Source organism: Accipiter gentilis, chromosome 33 (genome assembly GCF_929443795.1).
Source record: "Accipiter gentilis chromosome 33, bAccGen1.1, whole genome shotgun sequence".
In the NCBI taxonomy this organism is placed as follows: domain Eukaryota; kingdom Metazoa; phylum Chordata; class Aves; order Accipitriformes; family Accipitridae; genus Astur; species Astur gentilis.
Genome location: NC_064912.1, coordinates 2,177,090 through 2,200,375, shown reverse-complemented (window position 1 = coordinate 2,200,375; position 23,286 = coordinate 2,177,090). Strand labels below are relative to the sequence as shown.

Genomic DNA, 23,286 nt, shown 5'->3' with positions numbered 1-23,286 from the left:
CAAGACTTAGTATTTGCCACTTTTCATCTGCTGCTTTCTCCATTGTCTCTCTTCCCTGCTGAACATGGACACCAGTTTTCTTCAGTCTATTAGAGATCAAGAATGAAGATGGAAAGCTATAGCCATTGCAGGTAGCTGACATCATTCCCATGAATGGAAGGGAGAGCCTGACGTATACATTGTGTTCCTCTTGACAATGTTGCCTCTTCTAGATTCCTGGGAAATAAGTGCCAAAGAGGTGGGGTTTTTTTATCCAAAATGGCCTCCGGTCTTCTATTTCAGTAGTTAAAACTGGGGGAGAGATTCTTTGTATGGTTCTAAGTGTGAGTAATGGACCCCAAAGGTAGCAGCAGTTCCTCAGCTGAGAGTGGTTGCCATTCACTTCAATGCTCTCTGATCATCAAAATGAACACCTTTTTTTTTCCACAGTTGTGCTCCATCCCAAATTCCACCCCCCCAGTCTTATCTAGATTTCTCATGTCTGTTAATAGCTAAGCCAGTAACATGCTGTAGAAGTGCCCCAACCAGTCTGGGGCTGATGTTTGTGGTCATGAAACTTTTCTGGCAATGTTCTTTTGCTCTCTTAGTGCATCCTGTATTAGAATAAGACACCACTACTTGTTACAAAGATACTGGTAGTCTTTGCTCTATGCATACCTCTCCACATTCCGTTGTCTATATTAGCAGGATAAACCTAACACCAGATGCCTGTTGATAGATTGGCTGCTAATATAGGAGGGCTGTCTCTAGACAAATCCTTTGTAAGCTTGTTAGCAGAATGCCTAAAGGCCAGGGTTTGATGGGTTTATTTTTCAAGTGGTTTAGTTTGATTTGCTTTCAGTTTTTCAACATAACAGGACTTAAAATTCCCTTGGATTTCAGGGCTGGGATTGTAAATGTCATCCTTTAGTTGTTCAGCAAACTCAAATTCTCATTATCTTAGCAAAGTTATTAGTCCTCTTTCTTACAAAGATCAAGCTACTTGTCCAGGGTCACCCAAAGGACTGTGTAGTGGAATAGGGAGCTGAATATAGACCCCGTAGTCCCACTCTAATGTCCTGTGAAAATCATATGTTTGCAGCAGGATCTGCTTTATTATGAATACTGGCATTATAAAGTAGTGTTTCAATCTAGTGGCAGTCCATGCAGGCTGAGTTGGATGCAGGCTTTGTTATCGCTTTTGATACGTTCAGATGGAGTCTTTCATTTGTGTGGAGGCAGTGCAGATTTCACAGAGCTGTCAGGTGCTAGCTGTCAGTTGCTGGAAGTTTTGCAGGGAGAGTGGGCGTACAGTGAAGCTGTTTTGCTCCTCAGCACGTGGCATTGGTGTTAATCTGCTTCAACATAAATCTGACAGCAGCTTCCTCAGCACTGGGAACCTGATATTCAGCTGCTTTCAACTTTTCCCCTCAAATGCTTTGTGTGAACCTTTGGAGCGTTGAGGTCTCATGCTGTGGTTGATGGTAGGAAAGTAGAGGTCATATGGGTGACCTCAAGACATCTCCTTATTTTACGGGTCTCTATGCACCCTTCAGTTTGATACACTTGTGCTTGATTCCTCATCTGTATAATGGGGAGGGTCACACTTCCTGTGGTCAGTTCAGGCTATGTCATGAGGTAAGCAGTGTTTGTTAGGAAAAGTATTTTTCCCCCAGAACTTAAGATGTTTGGGCCGCACTATAGAAAACAGTGCGTGTGCTTCATTCAGATATGAGGATCTGAGAAATAGGGTTGTCATAGCCAAATGAGGCAAACAATTCATTGCTTCCTGGCCTTGTTCAAACATACAGTGTTTCCCATGCCTTTTGTTGAGCCCTGCCATCAGGAACACCATTTATCTTCCTTGGACTTGTACAGAGTGCGTGTGTGTGCAGCTTATCCTCGAGACGGCACAGGACTGTGCTTGACAGATGAGCCAGTGCTTTTACTGTTAATACCTTTGTTATTGTGTGTCTCTAGTTAATTGTTTATGGATTTACAGTCTGCTGCTTACTAATACTTCTGCAACTTGCGTTCTGGCATTTGCAGGCAGTAGATTTGATGTATCTTCCCCGTCCTTGGAAGGAGGACTACATTCCCCTTCTTGCTCTCTTTGCCAGTCCTGTGCATCTGAGGAATTAAAAAGGAATTGGCTTTCCCAGTCTTTTTTGGTCATTCAGGAGTTCTGAATCTTTTTTTTTTCTTGTTAGAAGAGTCCTCCCTTCTAAAAAGATTTAAACAAATGACAATCTTTCCACACCTGTCCAAATTCACAATAGTCGTTTTCACCTGCTTTGTTCCTAATATGCACTCGTATTAGAGGATCAAAAATGTTATGCTCTTCAAATCATAAGCAGTGCCTGACACCTTTATTCCTTATACCTGAAAAGAACCTTGACATTTGTTATGCTTTGTTATCTTGTCATGTTTTTCCTTTCCATTTTATCTCTTTTTTTGTTTGTGTGTGTCTCCTTTTAAATGGAGCTGTTTCCCTCAAATGGGTTGTCCATGCCTCTCTGGTCCTGATCTTGTCTTTTCAATTAGATCAGCAGATTTGAGATTGTATGTCTCCTGATTTTATTTTACAGCCAAAAAAATCCCCAAGTATAAACATACTTTTTGTTTTCTTTGTGTAGTAGTTGTAGTTTTAAAGCTAAAAGTTTTTTTTAATGAGATGTTATAATGAGGGAAGAATCCAGAAGGAGGGGTAATTCTGCCACATAGCTCATGAGTGATAACTTACTCTGATGTAAATTGTTGTGAGCCTTCTCTGATGTATGGAGATGAGAATTTGATTTGGGTGAGCAAGTCCAAAATGCATAACTGTACAGGAAACAGAGCTAAGAAAGAGATTGCATATTTAATATTATTTGTTGCCAATGAATTATTAGGTTAGATGAGGTAGTTCCAGCTGGAGAATTTTAGCTTTGAAAGTAGTAAGGAGTTTTGTTCCCATTAATTTTAGTAGTGCACTCAGCCATTCACACTTGCAATTGATATCTGCCATTTTCACACACTTTATAGTATACACTGAGTTTGCTTAGGATGGTTCCTAAAGCTACAGATCTGAAACAACCCCCCAGAGACTCTTACATGGTCTTCTGTACTTGATGTATAGTTTGAGTTGCTGCAATAGTGGTGTAAATGAGAAACTTCATGACAGTGCTTCTGTCGATTGTTTGGGCCTCTTGCCACATTTACAATGCACTTCATGTTCAGCTGTTATTGCTCCTAATAGCAATTTATGGTTTCTGCTGCAAGCAAGGGGTCTTTCTGCACAGCCTGGTGCCGAGGGAACGGTAAAAGATGCAGATCCTGAAAAGGAGAATGTTCTGCTTGCACGTTTTACACCTTGAACCAAATCAAACCTTTATCACTTTACTATCTGAGATTCTAGCTTTTCTATGAAATGAAAGCTCTGCAAAACACAACTAGTAGGTTAAAGGCTGAGTTTAGTTAAAAGCTAAAGTGCTACATGTATATGTGAAAATATATATATATGTAACTTGACATTTAAGCTTACTGCATACAGGATATCAGCTTTATGTTTGTAGCCTTTGAGAGGTTTACTACTGTTCTCTAAAAATAAGTCATGGTCTTGAAAAGACAGAATATGTCATAGTTTTGGAAGTTTGCAGTAGCATTGGCTCTCATTGTGTGTACCAGTTGTACTCCATGCTTAAGATGAAACTGTTCCTGAGCCCCACATGTGCATGATGTGAGTCAATGCTGCTTTCTGCTTGACCTCACTTCTTGGTGCTGCCCAAGGCATGTGTTGACACATATATGAGCAGCGGAGAGCCTGATGTCTTGAAAATGCACATATGGACAGCAGTGGTGTATGTTTCTCACTGCAGTAGTTGAATGGTAATCTTCAGTCTAGGGTGCTTCTGCTATGTGCAGTGTTAGTTTGGGATAGGGGGTGGTTATTCTCTGGGTTCATGTGTGGTGTACAGGCATTTCTTAAGCATCACTCAGACGCTCTAATGGATGTATTAGGTGGCAGCTCATGATTCCCCCGCCTGTGTCTGCAAGTGAAAGCTTTGTCATCTGAGGTCCTGGCTGGCCACTTGTACTTCCAAGCAGCTCTGTGATTCTCTCTTCTAGTTTTAGCAGCAATTCAGTGTTCTCTGCATTTAGTTGATCTGCAGTTCTTTATTTTTCAGGTAAGATAAAGTGGGAAATTAATGGTGTATACTTCTGTTTCTTCTCAGTATGGTTGGAGTGTGGCGCTAACAAGCTGGGAGGCAAATTTAGTTCAGGCTACAAATGCTGCAGGTTTATTTAGAGTCAGAAATTACTTCACATGGATTAAGCAGCAGAAAGTATTCCTTCTCCATCATCTTTACTCATGCTGTAAAACAGGGTTGTAGCCCATCAAAAGCAAACATCCATGGTCCCTGTGTGAGATTGCTTCAGCAGGGTCAGGCGTGTGAGAGACAGTCTTGATGATAGTCACTGGATTTGGCAGGGGTCCTCACTCTTGCCCCTGAATAATGCATCAGCAGATCAGTCTTGAGTACACTGGCTATTTTTGCATGCTTGTAAAGCTGCTTTGCAGCCACTGAAGTTTTTGCTCTTTTACAGCAGTTGAGGATCTGGCCCGGAGTTACATATAAGAGTCAAACATCCAGTATGACTAAAATCAAAATGCATCACTTCACAATTGTCCCAACATTCTTTTGTGCCAGTGGTGTTGGGAGGCTTGTATATGCAGTCTAACTGAAAGCAGCTCTTTGCTATTTTAGCTGTCTGGTTTAGCTGCAAGAGAAGAAACTGTGAATACTGAAGGTTGGGTCCTGACAGCTAGAATTGTTTCCATATACTTTTTCAAAATTATTTTTATTTGTGCCTTTTCAGTATCAACATGCATTGTTAAAGATGTTCGATCTTTAAGTAGCTTTATTTAAAGAATTCTTCCTGTTGCATTTAGCATATTGAATGTATAAAGAGACTGCTTAAATCCTGATACATTGTGCATGCTCTCCTCCCTAATTATGTGGTGTCTTAAAGGATTCAATATTTCACCAACTGATGCGGTGATGCTTTTGCAACAGAATGTCTGAGCCCTCTTTTGCTAGGTAGGCACCACAGTGTGACCCACACAGCTTGCAGTACACATTGGTAACAGTCAAATTGGCAGGGGGGAGGGTAAGAGATAAAATGGTGTGTGAAAGCTGTATAATGTACAAGCAGACTGATGTCTAGCAAGGATCATGTTAGTTCTGTGGGTTTGTTTAGAGTGACAAGTTCAATGTGTGTGTTCACAGCCCATCCCAGTCTCAGAAAGGCTGCTGCTGTCTTGCTACATAAGATGTGCAGATTGGCTGTCTAGGTCAACTACAGTGCAATATCTTGCAGCTCCTACAGCACAGATGCACCACAGGATACAGTTTTGGGGGTTCCTATATACTTAATTGTAATTACAGCCTGGGATATTCCTATCTGGAGCTCTAAGTTGTTGTCAGTATTCTAGTACCACCACAGGCTGTTGATGTAAAAAGAAAAGTAGAATCTTAACTAAAATATTTGATGCCAGTTTATAGCCTCTGTGTTCAAGTGTGACTTCTGGAACCAGAAGAGCACTTGCTACGGGGGGGCGGGGGCCGGAGCAGTTTCTGGCAGCTGGAATCCCTCTGAAGCAGCAGTGATAGTGCAGCTGATCAGAGGGCTGTGCAGAGTAGTCAGAGAGAGTGGAGTGGAGCTCTAAGTGCAGCATCTGCAGGAGTGCCAGAGAAGAGGTTCCTGCAGTGGCCTGCTGCCCACTGTGTCCTTGGATAGCTGCAGATGACATGGGGTAGAGCTTTGCAGTGTGTAGCCTGTATGCTCAGTGCTCGAAAGCTCCTTTGGAGCTGCTGTGACATAGATAATGACACAGTTTTCAGATACTGTCTGAAATGGTATTTCTGGTTGGCAGTACCCTAGAAACTGAGAGAATCAATGTACAAGGGGGAAAATGCTTTAAAATAGTTATTCTTTGGTGTTCAATCCATGTCACGTATGACATGAAATGTCCCAATAGTAATCTGAGCAGTAGTTAGGAAATGGATACTCCCCTACAAAACAGAATCTACTTTCTCTGGCAGGATTGTTAGGTCTATAGAATTTGCCTCTTTAGTGCAGACAAATTGTCTTTGGATGTGGATGATATGTCTGCAGCCATGGGCTGTGCCAGGTATTTTAAAGAAGGCAGCTTCCCTTGTCTCTTCTTTTTGCCATGTTTCGAAGGTAAATTTGTTGTGACTGTCGGAAGCTACTGGGTTAACAATTTATGCACTTACAGAGGATCTAGTGTTGACTCAAAAGACATGATGCTTCAAGTGTGACTTGATGGTTTGAAACCATGTTGTGAAGATATTCTATAAATATCCCATCATCTTACTGCTGAGAAGCATTTGGCAACAGAAGTCTGAAAGTAATGATCTCTGTGTCAGTTGGGATGATTCTTCACAGCTGTATTCATGTGTTCAGCACCTGTGCCCTGCCACCACCACCACCTTGTATTAAGCAGGTTGAAAGTGAGCAATAGTCAGGCTGAGCAAAGAGCTGACATTTCTCTTGAGATTATGGTGTGGGACATTCCCCCTCAAGCAAGCAGAAAATGTTTGGTGAGTGCTGTTTACCACAACTGCTGGAAGCAGGTGGAAAAACTGCTTATTCATTCAGAGCTCTGGAGAACTGCTTGCAACATCTGCACATCTGGGCACCTTAGTGTGCCTTGTGGGGATCATGCAAGTCTCTTTGATAGCTTTGTATTGCCACTGCTAAGACTCCATTTGCTGGGCAAAAATGGTTTAAGGGAAAACAGTGCTGGCATCATGTGTGGATTGGAGAGAAGATTTACAGTAATTCAAAGAGTCTGTACAGGATAGTCTGTATTTTGTTTAATCACCTTCTCCAGCAGCAACATGGAGGCTTATTTCCTCGAAGGATGAGTCGTGTCTCAAGCTTAATCTGATCAGTACAGTCTACTGCTGGAATGGATGAGCTCTAAAGTAAGCTATAGTTCAATGGCACTGCAGCATAGCACAAGGAGGCACAACATAACTGGAGGTATCACCATTATCTTGTATTCCAGTAGTGACTAAAACCCCCTTCTCTCTTCTACTGAATGTGGAGGTCCAGAAGACAAATAATAAGCTCTTCAGCAGGGACTAAAAGAGGTGAGAAAACTTGGAACCTTGATCAATTGTTGCCTCTCAACCAGCATGGATTTTTATTTTTTTTTTAAACTAAGCACAGTGCCCAAGTTTGATCCTGAATTATGGCCGATTTCTATAAATTCTCACAGCAGGTTCTGGTGATGACAGATTGGCCTTCCAACTAAGCATCACTTTGTAAGCCAGCCTTTTTGATTTTTGGGGTGGTTCACTGAGCAGTAAGTGTGTGATGTAACACTTGATTGCTGTGTCTTGCTCTTTAAGGTGTTAGCCACCTGAGATGTCTGTTTCCTTGCCTTCCTATTTTGGTGTATGTGTCTTTCTGCAATGGGCTGTGACAAATGTGTCCGACCAGCTAGCAATGGTTCCTGGATAAGGTGTCGCTTCCATAGCTATTTGTAAAGGCCAATGCATCGTGCTGTTTGTGACTTGAACTGCTCCACATCAAGTTTCTTCTCTCTGGTAAGCAGAGAATGCTATAGCAGAATAGCTTGAATGGGATATTGTTTCTTCTCAGACAGGAGATCAGGCACGTTGGTAGTTTCCTGAGTTAGCTTTGTGCAGCTGCAGTGCATGTCCTGGTTTTAGTAGGTTTGCTGTGTCACTCAGTTGTGTGTGTATTGTAATAGACAGCTGCTGCTCCCTGAACTGTTTCTTTCACCAAATCTGAAGAAATGAGGCAAATTATTGGCTGTAGTCCAGGGAGACATAACAGTGGCTCAGCATTTGCAGGCTGGATACTGTGGTCCAGTGGACTTCTCACTAGCAAATCTTTTTCTTCTTTCCAGCAAAAGTTTTTTTTTCTCAGGCCACAAAGACTTTCTGCTATTCTACAGATGCTCTGCACCTCCTTAAAATGAAGTTTCATTTTCCCTCACTTCAGTGCATTTCTTCACCCAAAATATGTGTTTGATTTCTCCCTGCACTGAATTGTTCCACGTGTATTTTATTTTGGACTACTGTGGCTAGTGAGAAGCAGTATCTGTTCTAGTAATTACAAAGCAAATGGATTATTGTATCTGGTGAATGTGTATGCAGACCCTGTGGTTCCCTTCAGCAGACCCACCAAGTAGTAGCAGGGACTGCAAGATGAAATTATTATTTTCCTAGAAGGCCATAATCTGCTAACACCTGAATCTGGAGAGAGATATTTATGTATCGTTAGAGCTGGTCTAAATGCGTGTACTTCCTCCTTAAAAGTGATGAGGGGTCTTATCTTGCTTTTCATTATCTCTTTTCAAAGGGATGATGATTTGGACATCTTTAGTTCAAAATTTGATATCATATCTCCTCGTTTCCTGTTCATCTCAACATAGATGTACATTTTCTTCCTTTATCCTGGCAAACTGCACATGGCTGTAACATCACCTTGTGGAATCTTGTTAATACAGATTTAAACTGTGCTTTGATCATGAAAGTTTGAAGTGTTTTAGCTCTTAGAACAAGGGTGAAGTCTTATCCTTGTAACATAGTCACATAATATTGGCTATAACAGTTTCTGTCTGCATCAGGTGCGTAACAGTTTAGTTCCTTCGTGTGTTCTACACAATATAATTTTCCCCAATAGCTGAGCTTTTACACTCTTAAAGATCCCTCTCAAGATCATCTTGGCATCATACAGGAGTCAGGCCATAGTTTTTCCATTTCTGTGCTCTTGCCCAAATCTGAAACAGCAGATCTCCATGATGCGATCACTAAGGAAGTCCTACCAGTATATTAAAACAAACAAACCAAAATGAAAACCAACCAACTGAACCCTAAAGACATGAGGGCCATGCAGCTGCTACAGAGCACCACTTACCAAGCAGAAGATGAATGTTTTCTTGCTAACTGGTGTTCCTAAATAGATTGGTACATTTCTGCATGGTTTCATGGACAGCAGCATTTAGCATGCAACCTCTGTATAGTTACTTTGCTAAAGGATCTGTGTGTGGATAGGGAGAATCCAAACCAGTTTGCCCGTTTACTGTGTATTAGTGGGAAGCTTGAAGAATCAACTCTTGCGTGACTGGTGTAGGGAGAAAGCCAGAACTGCTGCCCTGGGAGTCAGTATGCAGCCCCAAGACTGAGAGGGTAACATTCCCTGTAGGATATGAAACTAGATCATCTAACAAAAGCTGCCTCTGGTTGGAGCACATTGCAACCACTCAAAACCCAGCAGACACTGGGCTGGAAGAAACTGCCAGGAGCCTCAATGTGTGCAGAAGAGTTTGGTTTTTTGAGGTGTTTTGTTTCATGCAGTAATTCAGTGCTTGGAGGTCCCTATTGTTTTGGATTCCTAAGGCCTCTGTTGTGTAATTGATTTCAAGGTCACTTGCTAGAAAAGGATGTTGAAACCTGCAGAGGAGAAACAGGAGTAGCTGTTATAAAAGATCCTGCCCTCTGGCCATGTTCTCTGGATCGTATAGGAAACAACAGTGATACAGCTATTGTCAGTCTACAGGAGATTAAACTTTGGGGGGGGGGGGGGGGCAGAAACGCACTTGCACTGTCAATATGTATAACACCTTGGCACTAGGAAAGCGAAGGACTCGGAGGACCTCTGCACTCTAGAGGGGAAGGGGTTAAGCAGCTGAAGTAGGGGGATTGTAGAGGGTAATTTCCCCTTTTCTCTGTGGCTGTGAGGCTTTAGAATGTCATATTTTTTTTTTGTTTTGACACTTGTATTCCTGTATAACTTGTTCTCGTTTGACATTTGTCTGACCCTCAGGGCAATCTCTTCTCACAGATGCATTTTTTTGTACTGGTTATTGTGTATTTGACCAACAGTTAAGAACACTTTTAAGTGTGGCTTCCTTTTGTTGTTCTCAAAGACTCTCTTCTCGCTGATTTTAATCTGTCACAGTGCTGATGCCATAAACAGTTTGGCCAGCATAGGTAAAACCCACTCAGATGCATCTTCCAGGAAATCGCAGGGCAAAACCTTGGTCAAAGCACTCTTTACTGATTTCATAGTCAGCCATATTGCTGTTGATTAATTGTTGCTTGGTGTGATTAATCATTTGTCAGCTTCCGTGGCACTAAGGGGGCTGGGATGCAGAGGTCACTGTGTAAGCAGTTTGAAAAAGCCTTGTCTGTGCTACCGCTAATCTGGGTTTATGCACTAAGGCTGGAGACCCCCCCTCCAGCACCCCGTGCTGTGGCAGACCCCGTGGCTGCTTGGCCACGCGCATTCAAGCAGCACATTTGCTGAGGCGCTTTGGGATAGCAGGGCAGGTCGTGCCAGTGGTATGTTCGCACAAACACGTGCTGCAGCCTTGCGCAAATTTCCCTCATCTTCCCTTCAGTGTGAAAGGAAGATCTGACACTTCTTGAGTATCTGTTATGACTTCCCTGCATGTTTTAACTTTTTTTTAGCTAGAAGTTTTCACTTGTAAATTTTTTCATTTATTTTCTATGTTTTTGAATTTTTTGATTCCAACAGGCTGTCAGCTGTATCTAAAGGGGTTTGTTTTGGGGTTGTTTTTTTTTTTTAACACTTTAGATGTACCCAAAAACAATTGGTTTTATTTCCAAGCAAAATATCTTGGAGAGTTCAAACAGGTCCCAAATCCCTCTGTCTTCACCCAGCCCTCTTGTGAAGTTTAATATGTAATTTCAGTCTGAGGGAGATGACTGCAAAGATTTAAATGACATTTGTATGTTGGTCACATTATGTATACAGTCCACTACAAAAAAACCCCAATATTGCGTTGTTTTTTTGCAACAATTCTTCTGCAAGAAATCTGGGGAAAAAACAGCTTGATTTAGGGAAGGATACTGGTGGGCTTGAGCCACCATCTCTGCTGAAATGGTTGTTTTGAGTATGAATAGAGCACATTAATCTGAACCTTTAAGAAAATAATTATTGTAAGCTGGGTTGTTGAGATAGTTTTCTTGGTATATCAGATGTATGCAGTGCTCTGGCTTGCCTAGACAGCTCCTGCAGCTGTGCGACTGCTTGGGGATCTTCTTCAGTCTGATCTGGTGTGAAGTCAACACTAAAGACTGATTATACTAGAAAAGGAGCCCAAGCTGGGATTCAGCATGACATGCTGACTTGCTTGGGCTGGAGGATTTGCAGGAGGTGCGCAAAGTGTTAGCTGGTTCTGCCTGTTGACGTTAATCCTGGTGGGGTTTAAAAGAAGGGAGGGAGTGGCTTTATGGAGCCATTCATTTTCATATACATATGTATGTGTGTGTGTATATATATATTTGATCCTGTTCAAGACTTCAGTCATCAAGGTGGTTGTCTTAAAGCAATGTTGCAGGTATACACTTAAGAGAAAGTAGCGGCAAAGTACTGCTGTTATTCCTTCTGGGGAAGGAGGGGCAGAGAAGGAAGAGACAAATCATAGTTCCTATATACTAATCAGTGCAGAGCTGCTGCAGCAAGGAGATGAAAGAGCAAATGCAGACAGATTAGCAGCTGAAGTATTAAAACAAGCTAATATTAAGTATTCTGTGCCTTTCATTTGACTAGGATATTCTGTTGTTCACCTTGCACTCTGCAGAATCATAGAGGAGAAAGTAACAGCTAGTTCTGGCAATGGCTTGAAAAAAAATTTAAAATATTTCTGTCTTTATAACTTCCTTCAATTTCTCTGTTGGAGCAGAAATGTACTGTTGTGTATAGATACTGATTTTCCTAAGAGGATGCTGGATGCAAAAGATGGGTTGCTCTCCTGACAGCTCAGTCTCTTCAGTGTTGAAAGATAGGCATGTTAACAGTACAACTTTACTGTGACTGCAGCATGGTGCTTCAGCTGTCCTTCATATGATCTCGGGCATCTTCAGCTGCTGTATTTTTAGAGTTGTTGTGCAAAGAAGATTAGCAAAGGACTTAATATCAATGTGCAAAAGGGATTCTTTCTCAAATATGGAAATGTTCTACCTATTTAGGTGATGGGCTGTTATCTTAGTTATATCACCAGGGCTGGGCATAGACATGTGACTCTCTGCCCTGACCTTTCTTCATTCTCCAGATGTTGTTTAGCTGTCCGAAATAGTGACTGCACTCTGTTAGTAGTTGTCCTGGTCTTGGTTTTGCTAGATTCAATGACAGTTTATCAGGAAGCCTGTCTCCAGCTGGGTCAAGTGCATACTTAGTGGAGAAAGAAACAGCTGTGTGTTGAGATCCAGTGGCTTTATCTTCAAATCAGGCCAGAGGCATCTGGATTCAGTAGTGTGTGGGGCTTCAGATGGGCCATTGTGCTCTTTCAGTGGTGAGGAGGCACTTACAGTTCGCTACTCCTGCTGAAGCTGTTGAAGTGAGGCCTTTGGAGAGTATCTGTGCTTTGATCGCTTGCTGTCCTGGTAGAACAGCTCTTGTTTCTCTTCAAAGTTCCTCAAATGTTAGTGGCACAGCTCCACTCCTGAAAGAGTAGAAGATGAGAAGCTGAGATCACCCTGCTTGGGACTTTCTTCCACTCCAGCTGCTTTGCACCTCTTAAATTTGTGGGAAGTCATGAGTATTTGGGGCAAGAAATCCTTGGCCAGCCCTAATCCTGACAGAGAAATAGATGATGTTGGCTCAGCCTTTGTTTTCTATGGTTAGTCATTGCTCACTGAACATGGAGCCCTAGAACGTACCGTGTTATCTGCTTGCCCAGAGCTGTGAGCTGAGGCAGTGGAGAGCATGTCTGAGTTCAGGCAGCAAGGGATATGGTGCCTGTGTAGCTGAGGGCGAGGAGGGCCTGGCAGTCCTTGCAGGAACGGAGGTGTGGGATTTTAGGGGTATTTAGGCGGACTTGTGATTTGCTGTCAAGCCTGTGGACAATCCTAGTACCATTCTCGCGTGATCTTCTGGCACTCAAGGTGTTGTCTAGCCTCTGCGCTAGCTGCTGTTTTCCAAAGTCATGGGATTAACTGGAGCAGCCTTCTTTTGGGATAAGTTTTTCAGGTACACCTACAAGTGTGATAAGGGCATGTGTAAGGAGCAGCATGGAACAAGCATTTGATAAATAGTTGCTAAATGTTCTGGCATTCCTGTGGCCTACAAAGGTGTTCACAGCTTTCACTGCCTGAACACTGAGACTCTATTAACTAAGAATGGGTGGCTTGGAGACACTCTTGCTTGTATGTGCTAGAATAGAAAAAGATCAGCGAGGGAGAAAGAGGGTAAAGAGACCTCAAGATAGCACAAGATGGTAGGTTGGAGTCTGGAGGATTGGGAGAGGGCAGGTGGAGGCAGGAGTAGGAAGCATTAACTTTGAGAAGATTAATGTGCTGGCAACTGCAGATACCAGAGAGCAGGTAATAAGGGACGCACCCATTATGCTCTGTGACCTTTGAGGAAAGTGCAATGTATCAGGAGTGGCTAGCTGAAAGCATCCTGCGGCAGTGCCTGACAGCCATCTGTGAATTTCTGTCATAACAAATTAAGTTTAAAACAATGAGTTTGCTTTTGTTGTATGGAGCTGGGTGGATTGGTACTGGAAATAGTCACCTGCCATGGGAAGTTTTATATCTATCTAAAATGTTTTAGTTTTTCTTCTGGTCAAGAGAAAAAAGCACAGGTAGAAGCCTCACAGATATGGGGAAAGTTCTCCAAGAAATGTAGCAAAGCAAGCAGAACATTACTCGGTGACTTGGAGAGGATGATTTAAAGACCTGTGTGCTTTGTTTGTGGCCAGAACTCCAGCTGGTAGTCTGCTTGCGCTTTCCTCCTGATACTAGAGCAATATGATAATCTGAAATAACTTCTATTCCATTCAGAGGTCTAGGAGCAGGAGATATGGAATGTGTCCTTAAGTGCCTGAGCTATTTTAAGAGCAGGTATTATTCACAGCACCAGGGTATGTGAATATGTACATGGGCAACCAGCCTTTGAACTGCTGTGGTAACAGAATGCAGCCACCCTAAGGGTGGTGCTGTGCATGTGCTGACAACTGAGCTGATCTTGAACATTATCACATTAATGTTTTCTTTTGTGGTAGATAAAACTATAAATACTTATGAGAGAATTATGTGCTGGATAAAATGGTTGTGTCTTGCAGAAGACGGGAAGATGGCAGCAGTTCATAGAGGTTAGGCTCAGCTGTGGAATGATAGCAAAAACCCCTTATGACCAAAATGGTGTACCTCTGAGTGCAATGGAAAGAGAGCACAGGTTCTCCTCCTGTCACAGCTGTAGTTGAATCCTGGGCTTCTTGTGCAGCTTGTGCTAGTTTTGCTTCGATTACATATTTACAACAGCATTGCAACATGCAAGACACTTTCAGCAATCCAAGGAAAACATTCCATCCTGCAAAGATCTTTCAGTATAATGAGAGATAGAGAAGTTAGGGAAAGAGGAGCAATGGTAGGTACCATTTACACAAGTTAAACCTTGTTTGCTGCAAGTCCCATGGAAAGCTGTGTTTTTGCTAGAGCTGATGAAGAAGCTTTGGATAAAAGGCTTTTCAGAGGGATGTGGGTTAATTAAAACAAGGAAGATTTCAGAACCAGGACAGAATTGTTTTGGAAATGGATAAATCAAGTCAAAGTGAGTAGCCAATAATTGGTGGCCTTACCCCTGATGGTCTAGGGCAACTAGAACTGTCTGACACATCATATTTTAAGGCACAGGAGTATTAAATATTTTTAAATAGCTTCTTCATAAAGGCAATATGTCTGACTTGGATTTTATTATCTCTGGGTCAAGTCTTTAGCTAGCAGGAATCAGCGGAGCTGTGCTTGCCTTTGCTAGCTAAAAATAAGGTTCCTGATGCTCAGGTTATGAGTCCCTTCCTAGTACTCTTTAACAACAGGCTTTTCTTTCTACTTCATGTGTGAAAGAAAAGTTATGTTAAGACATGCTTAGCTTGATGACTGACATGAGCAGATGCCGGCTCTGTTCGTAACTACTTTGCTTTAACTTCAACCCCTGCGTTGCCTCCCCTTTTCTCAGAGGTGAAGGGCCTCTGTTTTGTTGGACTTTTATTGTAAGGGAATTAATTCAAAGAGTTAAAGCTGATCTAGCCAGAAGCTGAAACTTGCTTTGTTTTTACTTTCAGGCATATGAGAAGCGCTTTCCTACATGCCCAGAGATCCCAGTCTTCCTGGGGAGTGAAATCCTGCATGAATCCAGGAGTGATGATGGAGCTATACATATCGTTGAACGGAGCTGCAAACTGAATGTGGATGCTCCCAGGCTGCTAAAGAAGGCAAGTGGAACCTAGGGGACAAAGAGTCCTAGATTTTGTTGGCTGGCTCAGATAGATAAAGGCTCCTAAAGTCACTCTTTCTCTCTCTCTCTCTCAATCTGTCCCGTCCCCCCTGCCTTTGATTCTTCATCCTTCTCAGATTGCAGGGGTAGAGTATGTTTTCTTCATCCAGAAAAACACAGTGAACTGGAAAGAGCGAACTCTCCGCATTGAAGCCCACAATGAGACTTTTGCCAACCGTGTTGTTGTCCTTGAGACATGTAGCTACTCGGTAAGTGCTTTGTTTCTATTTGTCTGTGAAGGAAGTGTTCAAAGTCATGCACTAATAATACAGGGCGAAGTTGCTTGAATGAATTTGAACACTGGACCATAGCGTACTATGATTAGATACTCTTGGACTGGAAAGGCTTTGGGTCTTAGGGTGCAGAATTTTTTCCAGTGCTTTCATCAGGCTTGAGAAACTTTTTTAGGTTGATTGTGATTCTCTGATTGGAGTGTTAGGCCCTAGGGTGAAAGTAGAAAACACAAATGGTGCTCCAGAGCTGCCAGTATTCCCTGAGTTTCTTTCTGGCTGAAATTCAAGTTGTTAAAAGCTTCTGGAGCTTGGGCATGTATTTAGATCTGGGTATTTAGAAGGAAACCCTTAATATTTATTACGATGAGGGCCGGAGGGAAGTCTGGCAATTACTTTTGCCCACAAATAAGTAAAAGTTTTAGTACCTTGTCATGAACTTCATGCTCTAAATGTTTGGAGAAGGGTCTTGAGCCTTATCTGTGGCCTGGGGTGTCTCACTTAGTGGCTGTATCTTCAGCAACAGTATGCCATTTCATTGTAATTGTGCTATTAGAGCTCAGTCACCATTAAATAGCTTCATCTGTTTCTAGAAGCAATCAGATACTGCTTTTTGTTCCCTAAACAAAAGTCCAGATCCTGTTACTTACCTGCTCTTTTGGCAACTGGACAACAGCTCAGCTTCTTGGGAGTAAGCAAACTAAGTAGCTTCTGTTTCAAGCAAGACAAAGAGTTGAAAAGCTATTAACGTTTTGGATGGTGAGGGGGGTTTCTTGAGCCAGAGATCACTTGGTGGCTATATAGGGCTTCCTAAAAACTACAGTAAATCAAACTTCCATCATTGTGAAAGGTGCTGACAGTTCTGAAATGCTCCCAGGTCAACTTGGGAATTGCTCAGACATTGCTGCACTTGCTCATTTTGGCTGTGTTGCCTCTGGTTTGGGTCCTTCGGAAGGAAATGTCAGCAGCTGGGCTTTGAGGGGAGTGCTTTTCCTGGAACAGGGCGGGAGCTAGCTGTCTACATCCTCAAGATGGTTCCCTGCTCTATTTTTACCAGTTCCCTTTTCCCTGCCAGAGTGCACCGGAAGCAGGTTTATTCTCATCTTTCCTTTTCTGCAGTGTTCTCTGAAACAACTTGGAGAAATATGATCCTGCTCTTGCAGTTACTTAATATCTCCCCTGGGGGAATTTGTGTCCTTTATAGAGCTTGTATCTTTGTGTGTGGGCTGGAATTTTTTTCTTTCGTGTCAGTTTGTGAACAGCAGCACCTACAGAGAAAAGGCAGAGCCCTCTCAGAAAAGGGTTAAGTTTAAAAGAGGAAAAGATTATATAGGTTTTAACCTTATATAGAGTAACTGAGGGGAAACAACTGGAAAGGAAAGGTGTATATTGATCTGACAGTGGGAAAACTCCCTCCTCTGCCATATGTCCTGTGTTTTGGGGGGAAGACTGACATTAGTGACTGAGTTTCCTATCCAAAACTAGAGAAAAACTGTTTTGCATTTTTCTTCCTTTGCAGATACAGGGGGTTTTAATTGCATGTTCTGAGAGGCCATCTGTGTCTTTCTGTAAGAGGATCTTGACACGATGGTTTCAAGTGGGCAGTCTCACTACTATTTTAGTGCAACTTTTGCTACAAATATTACCGTTCGCGTCTGCTGGGGCAGGGATGAGTTTTAATCTTGATTTCCTTGTGCATGTGAAGAATGCTGGGTTAACCGCAAACATCCATATGTCCAGTTCATTGTGTTTCTATTACTCTGAGTGAGTTAATCTGACTGTTAAATATGGGTCTGTTGGTGCCTCATAGGAAGCCTCGTCTGCCCCCTCACTCTGTAGCTCTGGAGATTAAACAGACAGTTTGGTACCAGGGACAAGGGCCCTGCTATATTGTGAGCTGTCTGCTACCATCCAACCCTATGTATATCTTTGCACTTAGGTTCACCCTGAGAATGAAGAGTGGACTTGCTTTGAACAGTCTGCATCTCTTGACATCAAGTCATTTTTTGGTTTTGAAAGCACAGTGGAAAAAATTGCCATGAAGCAGTACACTTCAAACATCAAGCGGGTAAGATGGGCTTTCCTTTGTGCCATAAAAACCCAAAATCAAACACCTGCTCTCAGTGTGCCTCTATTTTCTTTTCTGTAAAATAGGCCCAGTATAGTTTTATACCCTTGCTTATGTCTCTGAAATCTTTCAGTAAGGCAAATGAAGAAAAAGCCAGTGTGCAATGAGCAAAAAAAAAATCTGCTTGCTGGAACGCGTCTGTGCAGGGGAGGGAGCAGGCTGTACCAGAGGAGGATTGCAGTGGATGCTGTGGGTGCCAGGCTCCTCAGACACTGAGGACACTGTTCTCGTACAGGAAGAGAAAGTTCTGGGTAAAAATCAGCACTCTGTCTCTCCAGTAGCTTGGGCAGAGGTCCTTCCTTTTGGTGGCCGTTTCCCCTGGGCTGCAGAGGAACAGGGCAGCTAACTGATGGTTTGGGAGCAGGAGAATGGGATGAAAGTGTTATAATGGTAGCTGCATCCATGGTATTGGAATGTGCCTGACCAGTGTTGCAGTTCACCACTTGTATGGTGCTTTCGTACTGAAATTTTTCCAAGAGGGTCATGCAGAGGGAAGGAGATAACTATTTCCCTTCTGTTTGTATCTAACAGTGTTAGTCATCTGTCCGGAGGAAAGCTTTTCTGCACCTTGCTGGTTCTGGGGAGATGGGATTGTTTTTTCCTAATGAGAGTTTTCCCCCTCAGGGCAAGGAAGTGATTGAACACTATCTGAAGGAGTTGATCTCCCAAGGGATCACATTCATCCCCCGCTGGACGCCTCCCCCAGTGTGTGGACAGAAGGATGAGGGAGCCCCAGCTGTTGGACACGATGCTGATGACCTACCCCTTGAGTCTGGGACTCGTGGAACTACCAAAGAGCAAACTGGCAGCTCCTGCCCTCCAGCAGAAGCTGTCAGCCCTGATGGTATGCAGTGTCTGGGCAGTAGCAGCTGCTGGCAATCTAAATGCCTTGAGTAGCACTGACTAATGAGTTTATTTTTATTTTTTTGGCATGAGGTTTTTCTCTTGGGTTGTGAGTGGGGAGGAGGGAAAGTTATTTTCTTTCTTCAAGAAAAATGCAAACATAAACAATGGAACTTTTTTCCCCAAAATTGAAAAGCCAAGAAAAACTATGCAGGCAGTATGTTTTTGTTTGAACTTAGAAAAACACTTGGTTTTGGTCTGACCCTTAAGGTATTTTATACCTTAAATTGGAGAAACTTAAAGGTATCTTGAGTATGCTATGATTGAATTATAATGAAATATTATGGCTGTTTCAAAATTAGTGTTCTTGGGGATTGGTTTGGATGTTCTTTGCATCTATATCGGCCAAGACAAACTTGCAGAACGTTGCCCAACGTATTTCTCGCACAAAATGCCTGAACTGGACTTTATCTTTGTGTTGATCTGATGATATCTTCTAGACTAAATAAAATTCTTTTCTGACAAAAAGAAATAGGGGGAGGCCTTTTAATTTAGACCTGTGGTATTAGAAATAGGAGTTGTCATTCCTCGGAAGGAAAGACAGCATTTGTTTTGCTGAGTGTAACTAGGGCAAAAGCTTGGAATTCAGAACTATCAATGGTTCTGGTCTCGCCAGACCTTCTCTGGTAGCTTCTCTGTATTGGAATCCATCTGGAAAAAGGATTGAAATCCACAGAGCAGCTAACTATAAGAAATGTTCATGTGCTTTGAGATTAAACTTAATCTAGAGTGGCAGACCCCATCTAGCAGAAGAGGAGAGTAACTCTTTATTTTTCTGCTTATATTCATGTTTAGGAAGTGATTAGCTTCCCTGGGACTGTTCCCCAGCTTGCTAGCTCTGTGGATTTGGTGGGGGTGTAGTACTTACAGAAATTATATTTGCTATTATCAGTCAGCAACAGCATATCCTGTGGGTGTCCAGGCCCTATTCTGTAGTTAATGGTATGTGCTGAAAAAAAAAATCCTGCCTGATGAAGATCTAGCTCAGAGGTGGTCCTCCCAGCCCTCTTCCTCATGTGCCTGCATGCCTCCAGCACAGCTACTGGCCTGTGCTGCTCCCCTTTGGGTACCACGTTCTGCTTGCTGGCATCTGCATATACAAGCCTCAGATGGCACATCTGCTTCTATCTCTGAATGCTGGCAGTCTCAAACCCCTTGTCCTTTGTCTCTGATCTGGAGGGACCTTGAGCTGCTGGCATGCACAGAACTTATCCTCATGCCAAAAATCTCCCTTGCTGTCAGAAATGATAGTGTTACTCTCCCTGTCTCTCTGGTGTCTGTAAGCAGAATAACATTTCAGTTTTCAGCTAGATGCTTTTTTAGCCTCTTGTCTTTGGAATTGTGTGTGAGATCCTTAGACACCAGGGGATTTAAGTGCCCAGGTCTTGGAGTGGTTAATGACATGAGTGCCAGAGCTCATGATATTTCTTTTAAAGCTGCTGCTGGAGCATTTCAGGGTTGAGTGAAATATTAGTGTTCTAAGAGACAGGTGGAATGATCTAGCTTTGATACCTTATGTGCTGTCTGTGTCCTCATGCCCTCATCACTGTGAGAATATCACTTACTTTCCTCGGGCAGCTAAAATTAGGGCTTCTGTGCTCTTCCAGTGTAAATCATAAGTAACCTGATGTGTAGAAATAACTCCACGTCTCCTTTCTGGCTATGTCAAGTGTCCTCTGAATTGTTCTTTTTTTTTTTTCCAGCTGACAAATTGGATGCTGATTACATTGAGCGATATCTGGGCCAACTGACTCCAATGCAAGAGAGTTGTTTGATCCGCCTTCGCCAGTGGCTTCAAGAAACGCACAAAGGCAAGGTGGGTAGGTGAGGCAGAGAGTAGCCCTTTGTAAACCTGAACACAGTTGTTCTCATAGCTTGTGTGCCTTCAACCCTCCAATAAAACTCAGGATCACAGACAATTTGTGTGTTGAGACTCACCTGTTTTGGCAAGGTTAGGTAAAAGGCCAGACATGGAGAATGGCCTGTGTGATCTCGCAGCAGGATCCAATGGTATCACAGACTGCACCTGCATTGCCCAGTTCAGTGCTGCCAGTATTAAAAAGGCCACTCTCTTGTCCTCAAGCATAGGGCCTTTGCTGTGTATTGAGAGTAGGCATTGATGAGGGCTTGGTTGCCCAGACTGGCCTGTCTGGAAGGGTTGTGTTTCCCAAAAGCTGCAGGGTGGGGTGGGAGAAAGGGTTAGCTGCACTGGTGGTGCAGTCCATGTCTCTGGACAATGCTGCTCAGCAGAGAGGCAGTTGGTAGCACTGAGCTCTCAGCTGCTGACATGAAGTAGCTATGCTGTGTGCGTTACATCAGGCAGGTTGTGTAAGTTTGTACAGCTAAGGGCTGAATTTTTCTGAGGATAATTCATTCTGTTCTTGTTTTTATCTCCTTTATCTAAATGTACTATTTCAAAACCACATAGGATTCAGGAAGTAGACAGCCTCACCTTGTGGTGTGAGGTACATTGTGTAAGTCTCTAGAGCTGAGGATACTAGATTAGGGGAAGTACAGCTGGGATTGGCCAGCTAGTATAGAAATATTTTTCCCTGAAAAGCAGCATGGGTGCTATGGGTTTAGATGTCTCTCTGCTCTGCTGTAATGCTCAGCAGCTGCTTGGCCTTCTGGTTGAAGGGGAATCTCTATATCGGGTCAAGAGGGTAAGGGGTACGTGGCTGAGAAAAGATCTAGGGCAGCTTGGATGCCTCAAGAGGGATCTAACTCAAGATTTCCTGATGGAGAGAGGTTGGGTGGGAAGGAAGGACTGACCAAGGATAGCAATAGACAGAATAACTGGGTGGGCTGAATAGATAGAGTGCTTAGGAAGAGGGGAAAACAGGAGAAAGATGGTTGGAGCAAGTGATCCCCCTTGAAAATGGAGTACAGCTAGATAAGGTTTCGATAGTAATAGCTTCCTGGCTTAAAAGGTAACTGCTCAGTCAGTCATACAGAATGGGTTAGGAGGTACTCTGCATTGATGAGCTTTGGAAGATTTTAAATTTCTTTTTTTTTCTTTCTTTTAACTGGCCTTTCCAAAAGAGGCTACTGTTTGCAGGGAGCTTTGCCAGTACTTTCTGCATGCCTTGCTGATCTTTATCAGAGTTGAGAGAGCATGTCTCATCTGAGTATAAGAAGTTTAAATGTGATTTATAAAGCCCTGTTTTTTCTTGGAAAAGCTAATATGTGTCACCCATGTAGAAATAAAATGTAACAAAGATTTAGTGCTATAGTTCTGTTTTTATTGAACTTGTGAAGAAGTGCCTTTCTGTGTGAGCGTGTGCTTGGGTTTTATTGGTACCGATGAATGTGGATGGAGAAACAGTTACCAGAAAACCACAGGCTGAAGAGAACAGCATGTGTTGAGGTAGTGTGTGAAAGTCTCCCAGCAGCTGATAAGCTCCAGAAACTAACAATGCTGTTGAATCTGTAAGAGCTGATAAATTCAGAACACCAAGCATTTGCCAAATCTGTCCAAGGCCACTGGTATACAGTAGCATCAACAACAGGTTGTATAACTTGGACCATGTCCAAGAGTATGGTGATTGCTAGATGCAGGTAGAGACTACAGGAATATATATAGACCCAATGGAACAAAGGACCCCTTGAAGGACCGTCTGAACACCTACCTGCAAGCTGTTATGTCACTGTGATGCTCTGCCTCTAAGTAAACAACTGGGGCTGGCCTCCCAACTAACCAGGTAACTGTGTGTGAGAGTGAACTGTGTGAATAGTTACCTGCTGATAATAACAGCTTAACTAATAAAACGGGCTCTACTAAGTATTGGTTGTGACCTATGTCTCCCCTAATTCAGCTTCCTGTCAGATAAAAGGTGCTTGACAACAAGCAGGTGCAAAACAAAGGGCAGAGATCAATCCCCACGCATAGTTATACTCTGAAATATAGGACGTGAGGCTTTTCAGGTCTACGGTGACCTGTCCAGTAAAACAGTGTGGACTCCTGTGTGGTAGGAGATATCTCAGCTATTGGGTATCCAGCTGAAAACAAGCCCTAGATGAGAGTAAGGCAGTGAGACTTTATCCATGCATGTGATCTGCAAGGATCTTGGTTTCAGGTGAAAGAAGCACAGTCTAAACATTAGCCTGTTTTGTTCTATGGGTTGTTTTTTTTCCATCCCTCCTAGTCAGAGGCTGGGGAATGGAAGCTGAAGAAGGTAGAAGTGACAGCACATGAGCAAAAAGTGAAACAACTGCCTCTTGGGATGCTTGGAGCTCTGTGAGTGTGTGCAATCCCTTGTTCTTCCTGACAGCTGCTTGCTGTGTAGGTACCTTGGCAAGGTACAGCTGATTGCTGAGTGCTTTTAGTGACAGCTGGGAGCTGTCTTGTACCTTTTGTGTAGGCTTTGTGAGCTCTGTTCCCTATGTAGTCTTGAACAAGTAGGAAGGATGGTGCTGGCTATTGAAACTTTATTCTAAACCCCCTTACTACTCCCCTGTTTGCTTCTCTTGATTGCCTGTCAGAATAATACAAAATCAGGAACTTATCCTACATGACTTGTTTTCCCTGGAGAGGCTGTTACCTTGCTGTGACAATCTGTTCTTTTAATTCGGAGCAGGGATGTCCTTATTCCTCTGTCAAAAAATATTTGTAGATCTCCTGTTTCTTGGAAAATGTCCCTTCTAATTTTTGTCCTCTTCCTCCTGTTTCACTATCCATTCCCTGTTCCTTTCAAAGCA

At 42.8% G+C, this 23,286-nt stretch overlaps 1 protein-coding gene across 5 annotated transcripts in view; it reads left to right on the top strand.

Annotated features, from left to right (window-relative positions):
• Positions 1-23,286, top strand: part of SEC14L5 (SEC14 like lipid binding 5) — a 42,939-nt gene that overhangs the window by 6,528 nt on the left and 13,125 nt on the right. For all 5 annotated transcript variants that reach the window (XR_007504568.1, XM_049791821.1, XM_049791824.1 and 2 more), the window contains 5 exons: positions 15,116-15,265; positions 15,405-15,536; positions 17,497-17,625; positions 18,310-18,529; positions 20,292-20,404. Coding sequence is in view for 4 of the 5 variants with exons in the window: in XM_049791821.1 (XP_049647778.1) it covers positions 15,116-15,265; positions 15,405-15,536; positions 17,497-17,625; positions 18,310-18,529; positions 20,292-20,404 (744 nt within the window). In the remaining variant the exon portion in view is untranslated. The remainder of the gene's footprint in view (positions 1-15,115; positions 15,266-15,404; positions 15,537-17,496; positions 17,626-18,309; positions 18,530-20,291; positions 20,405-23,286) is intronic.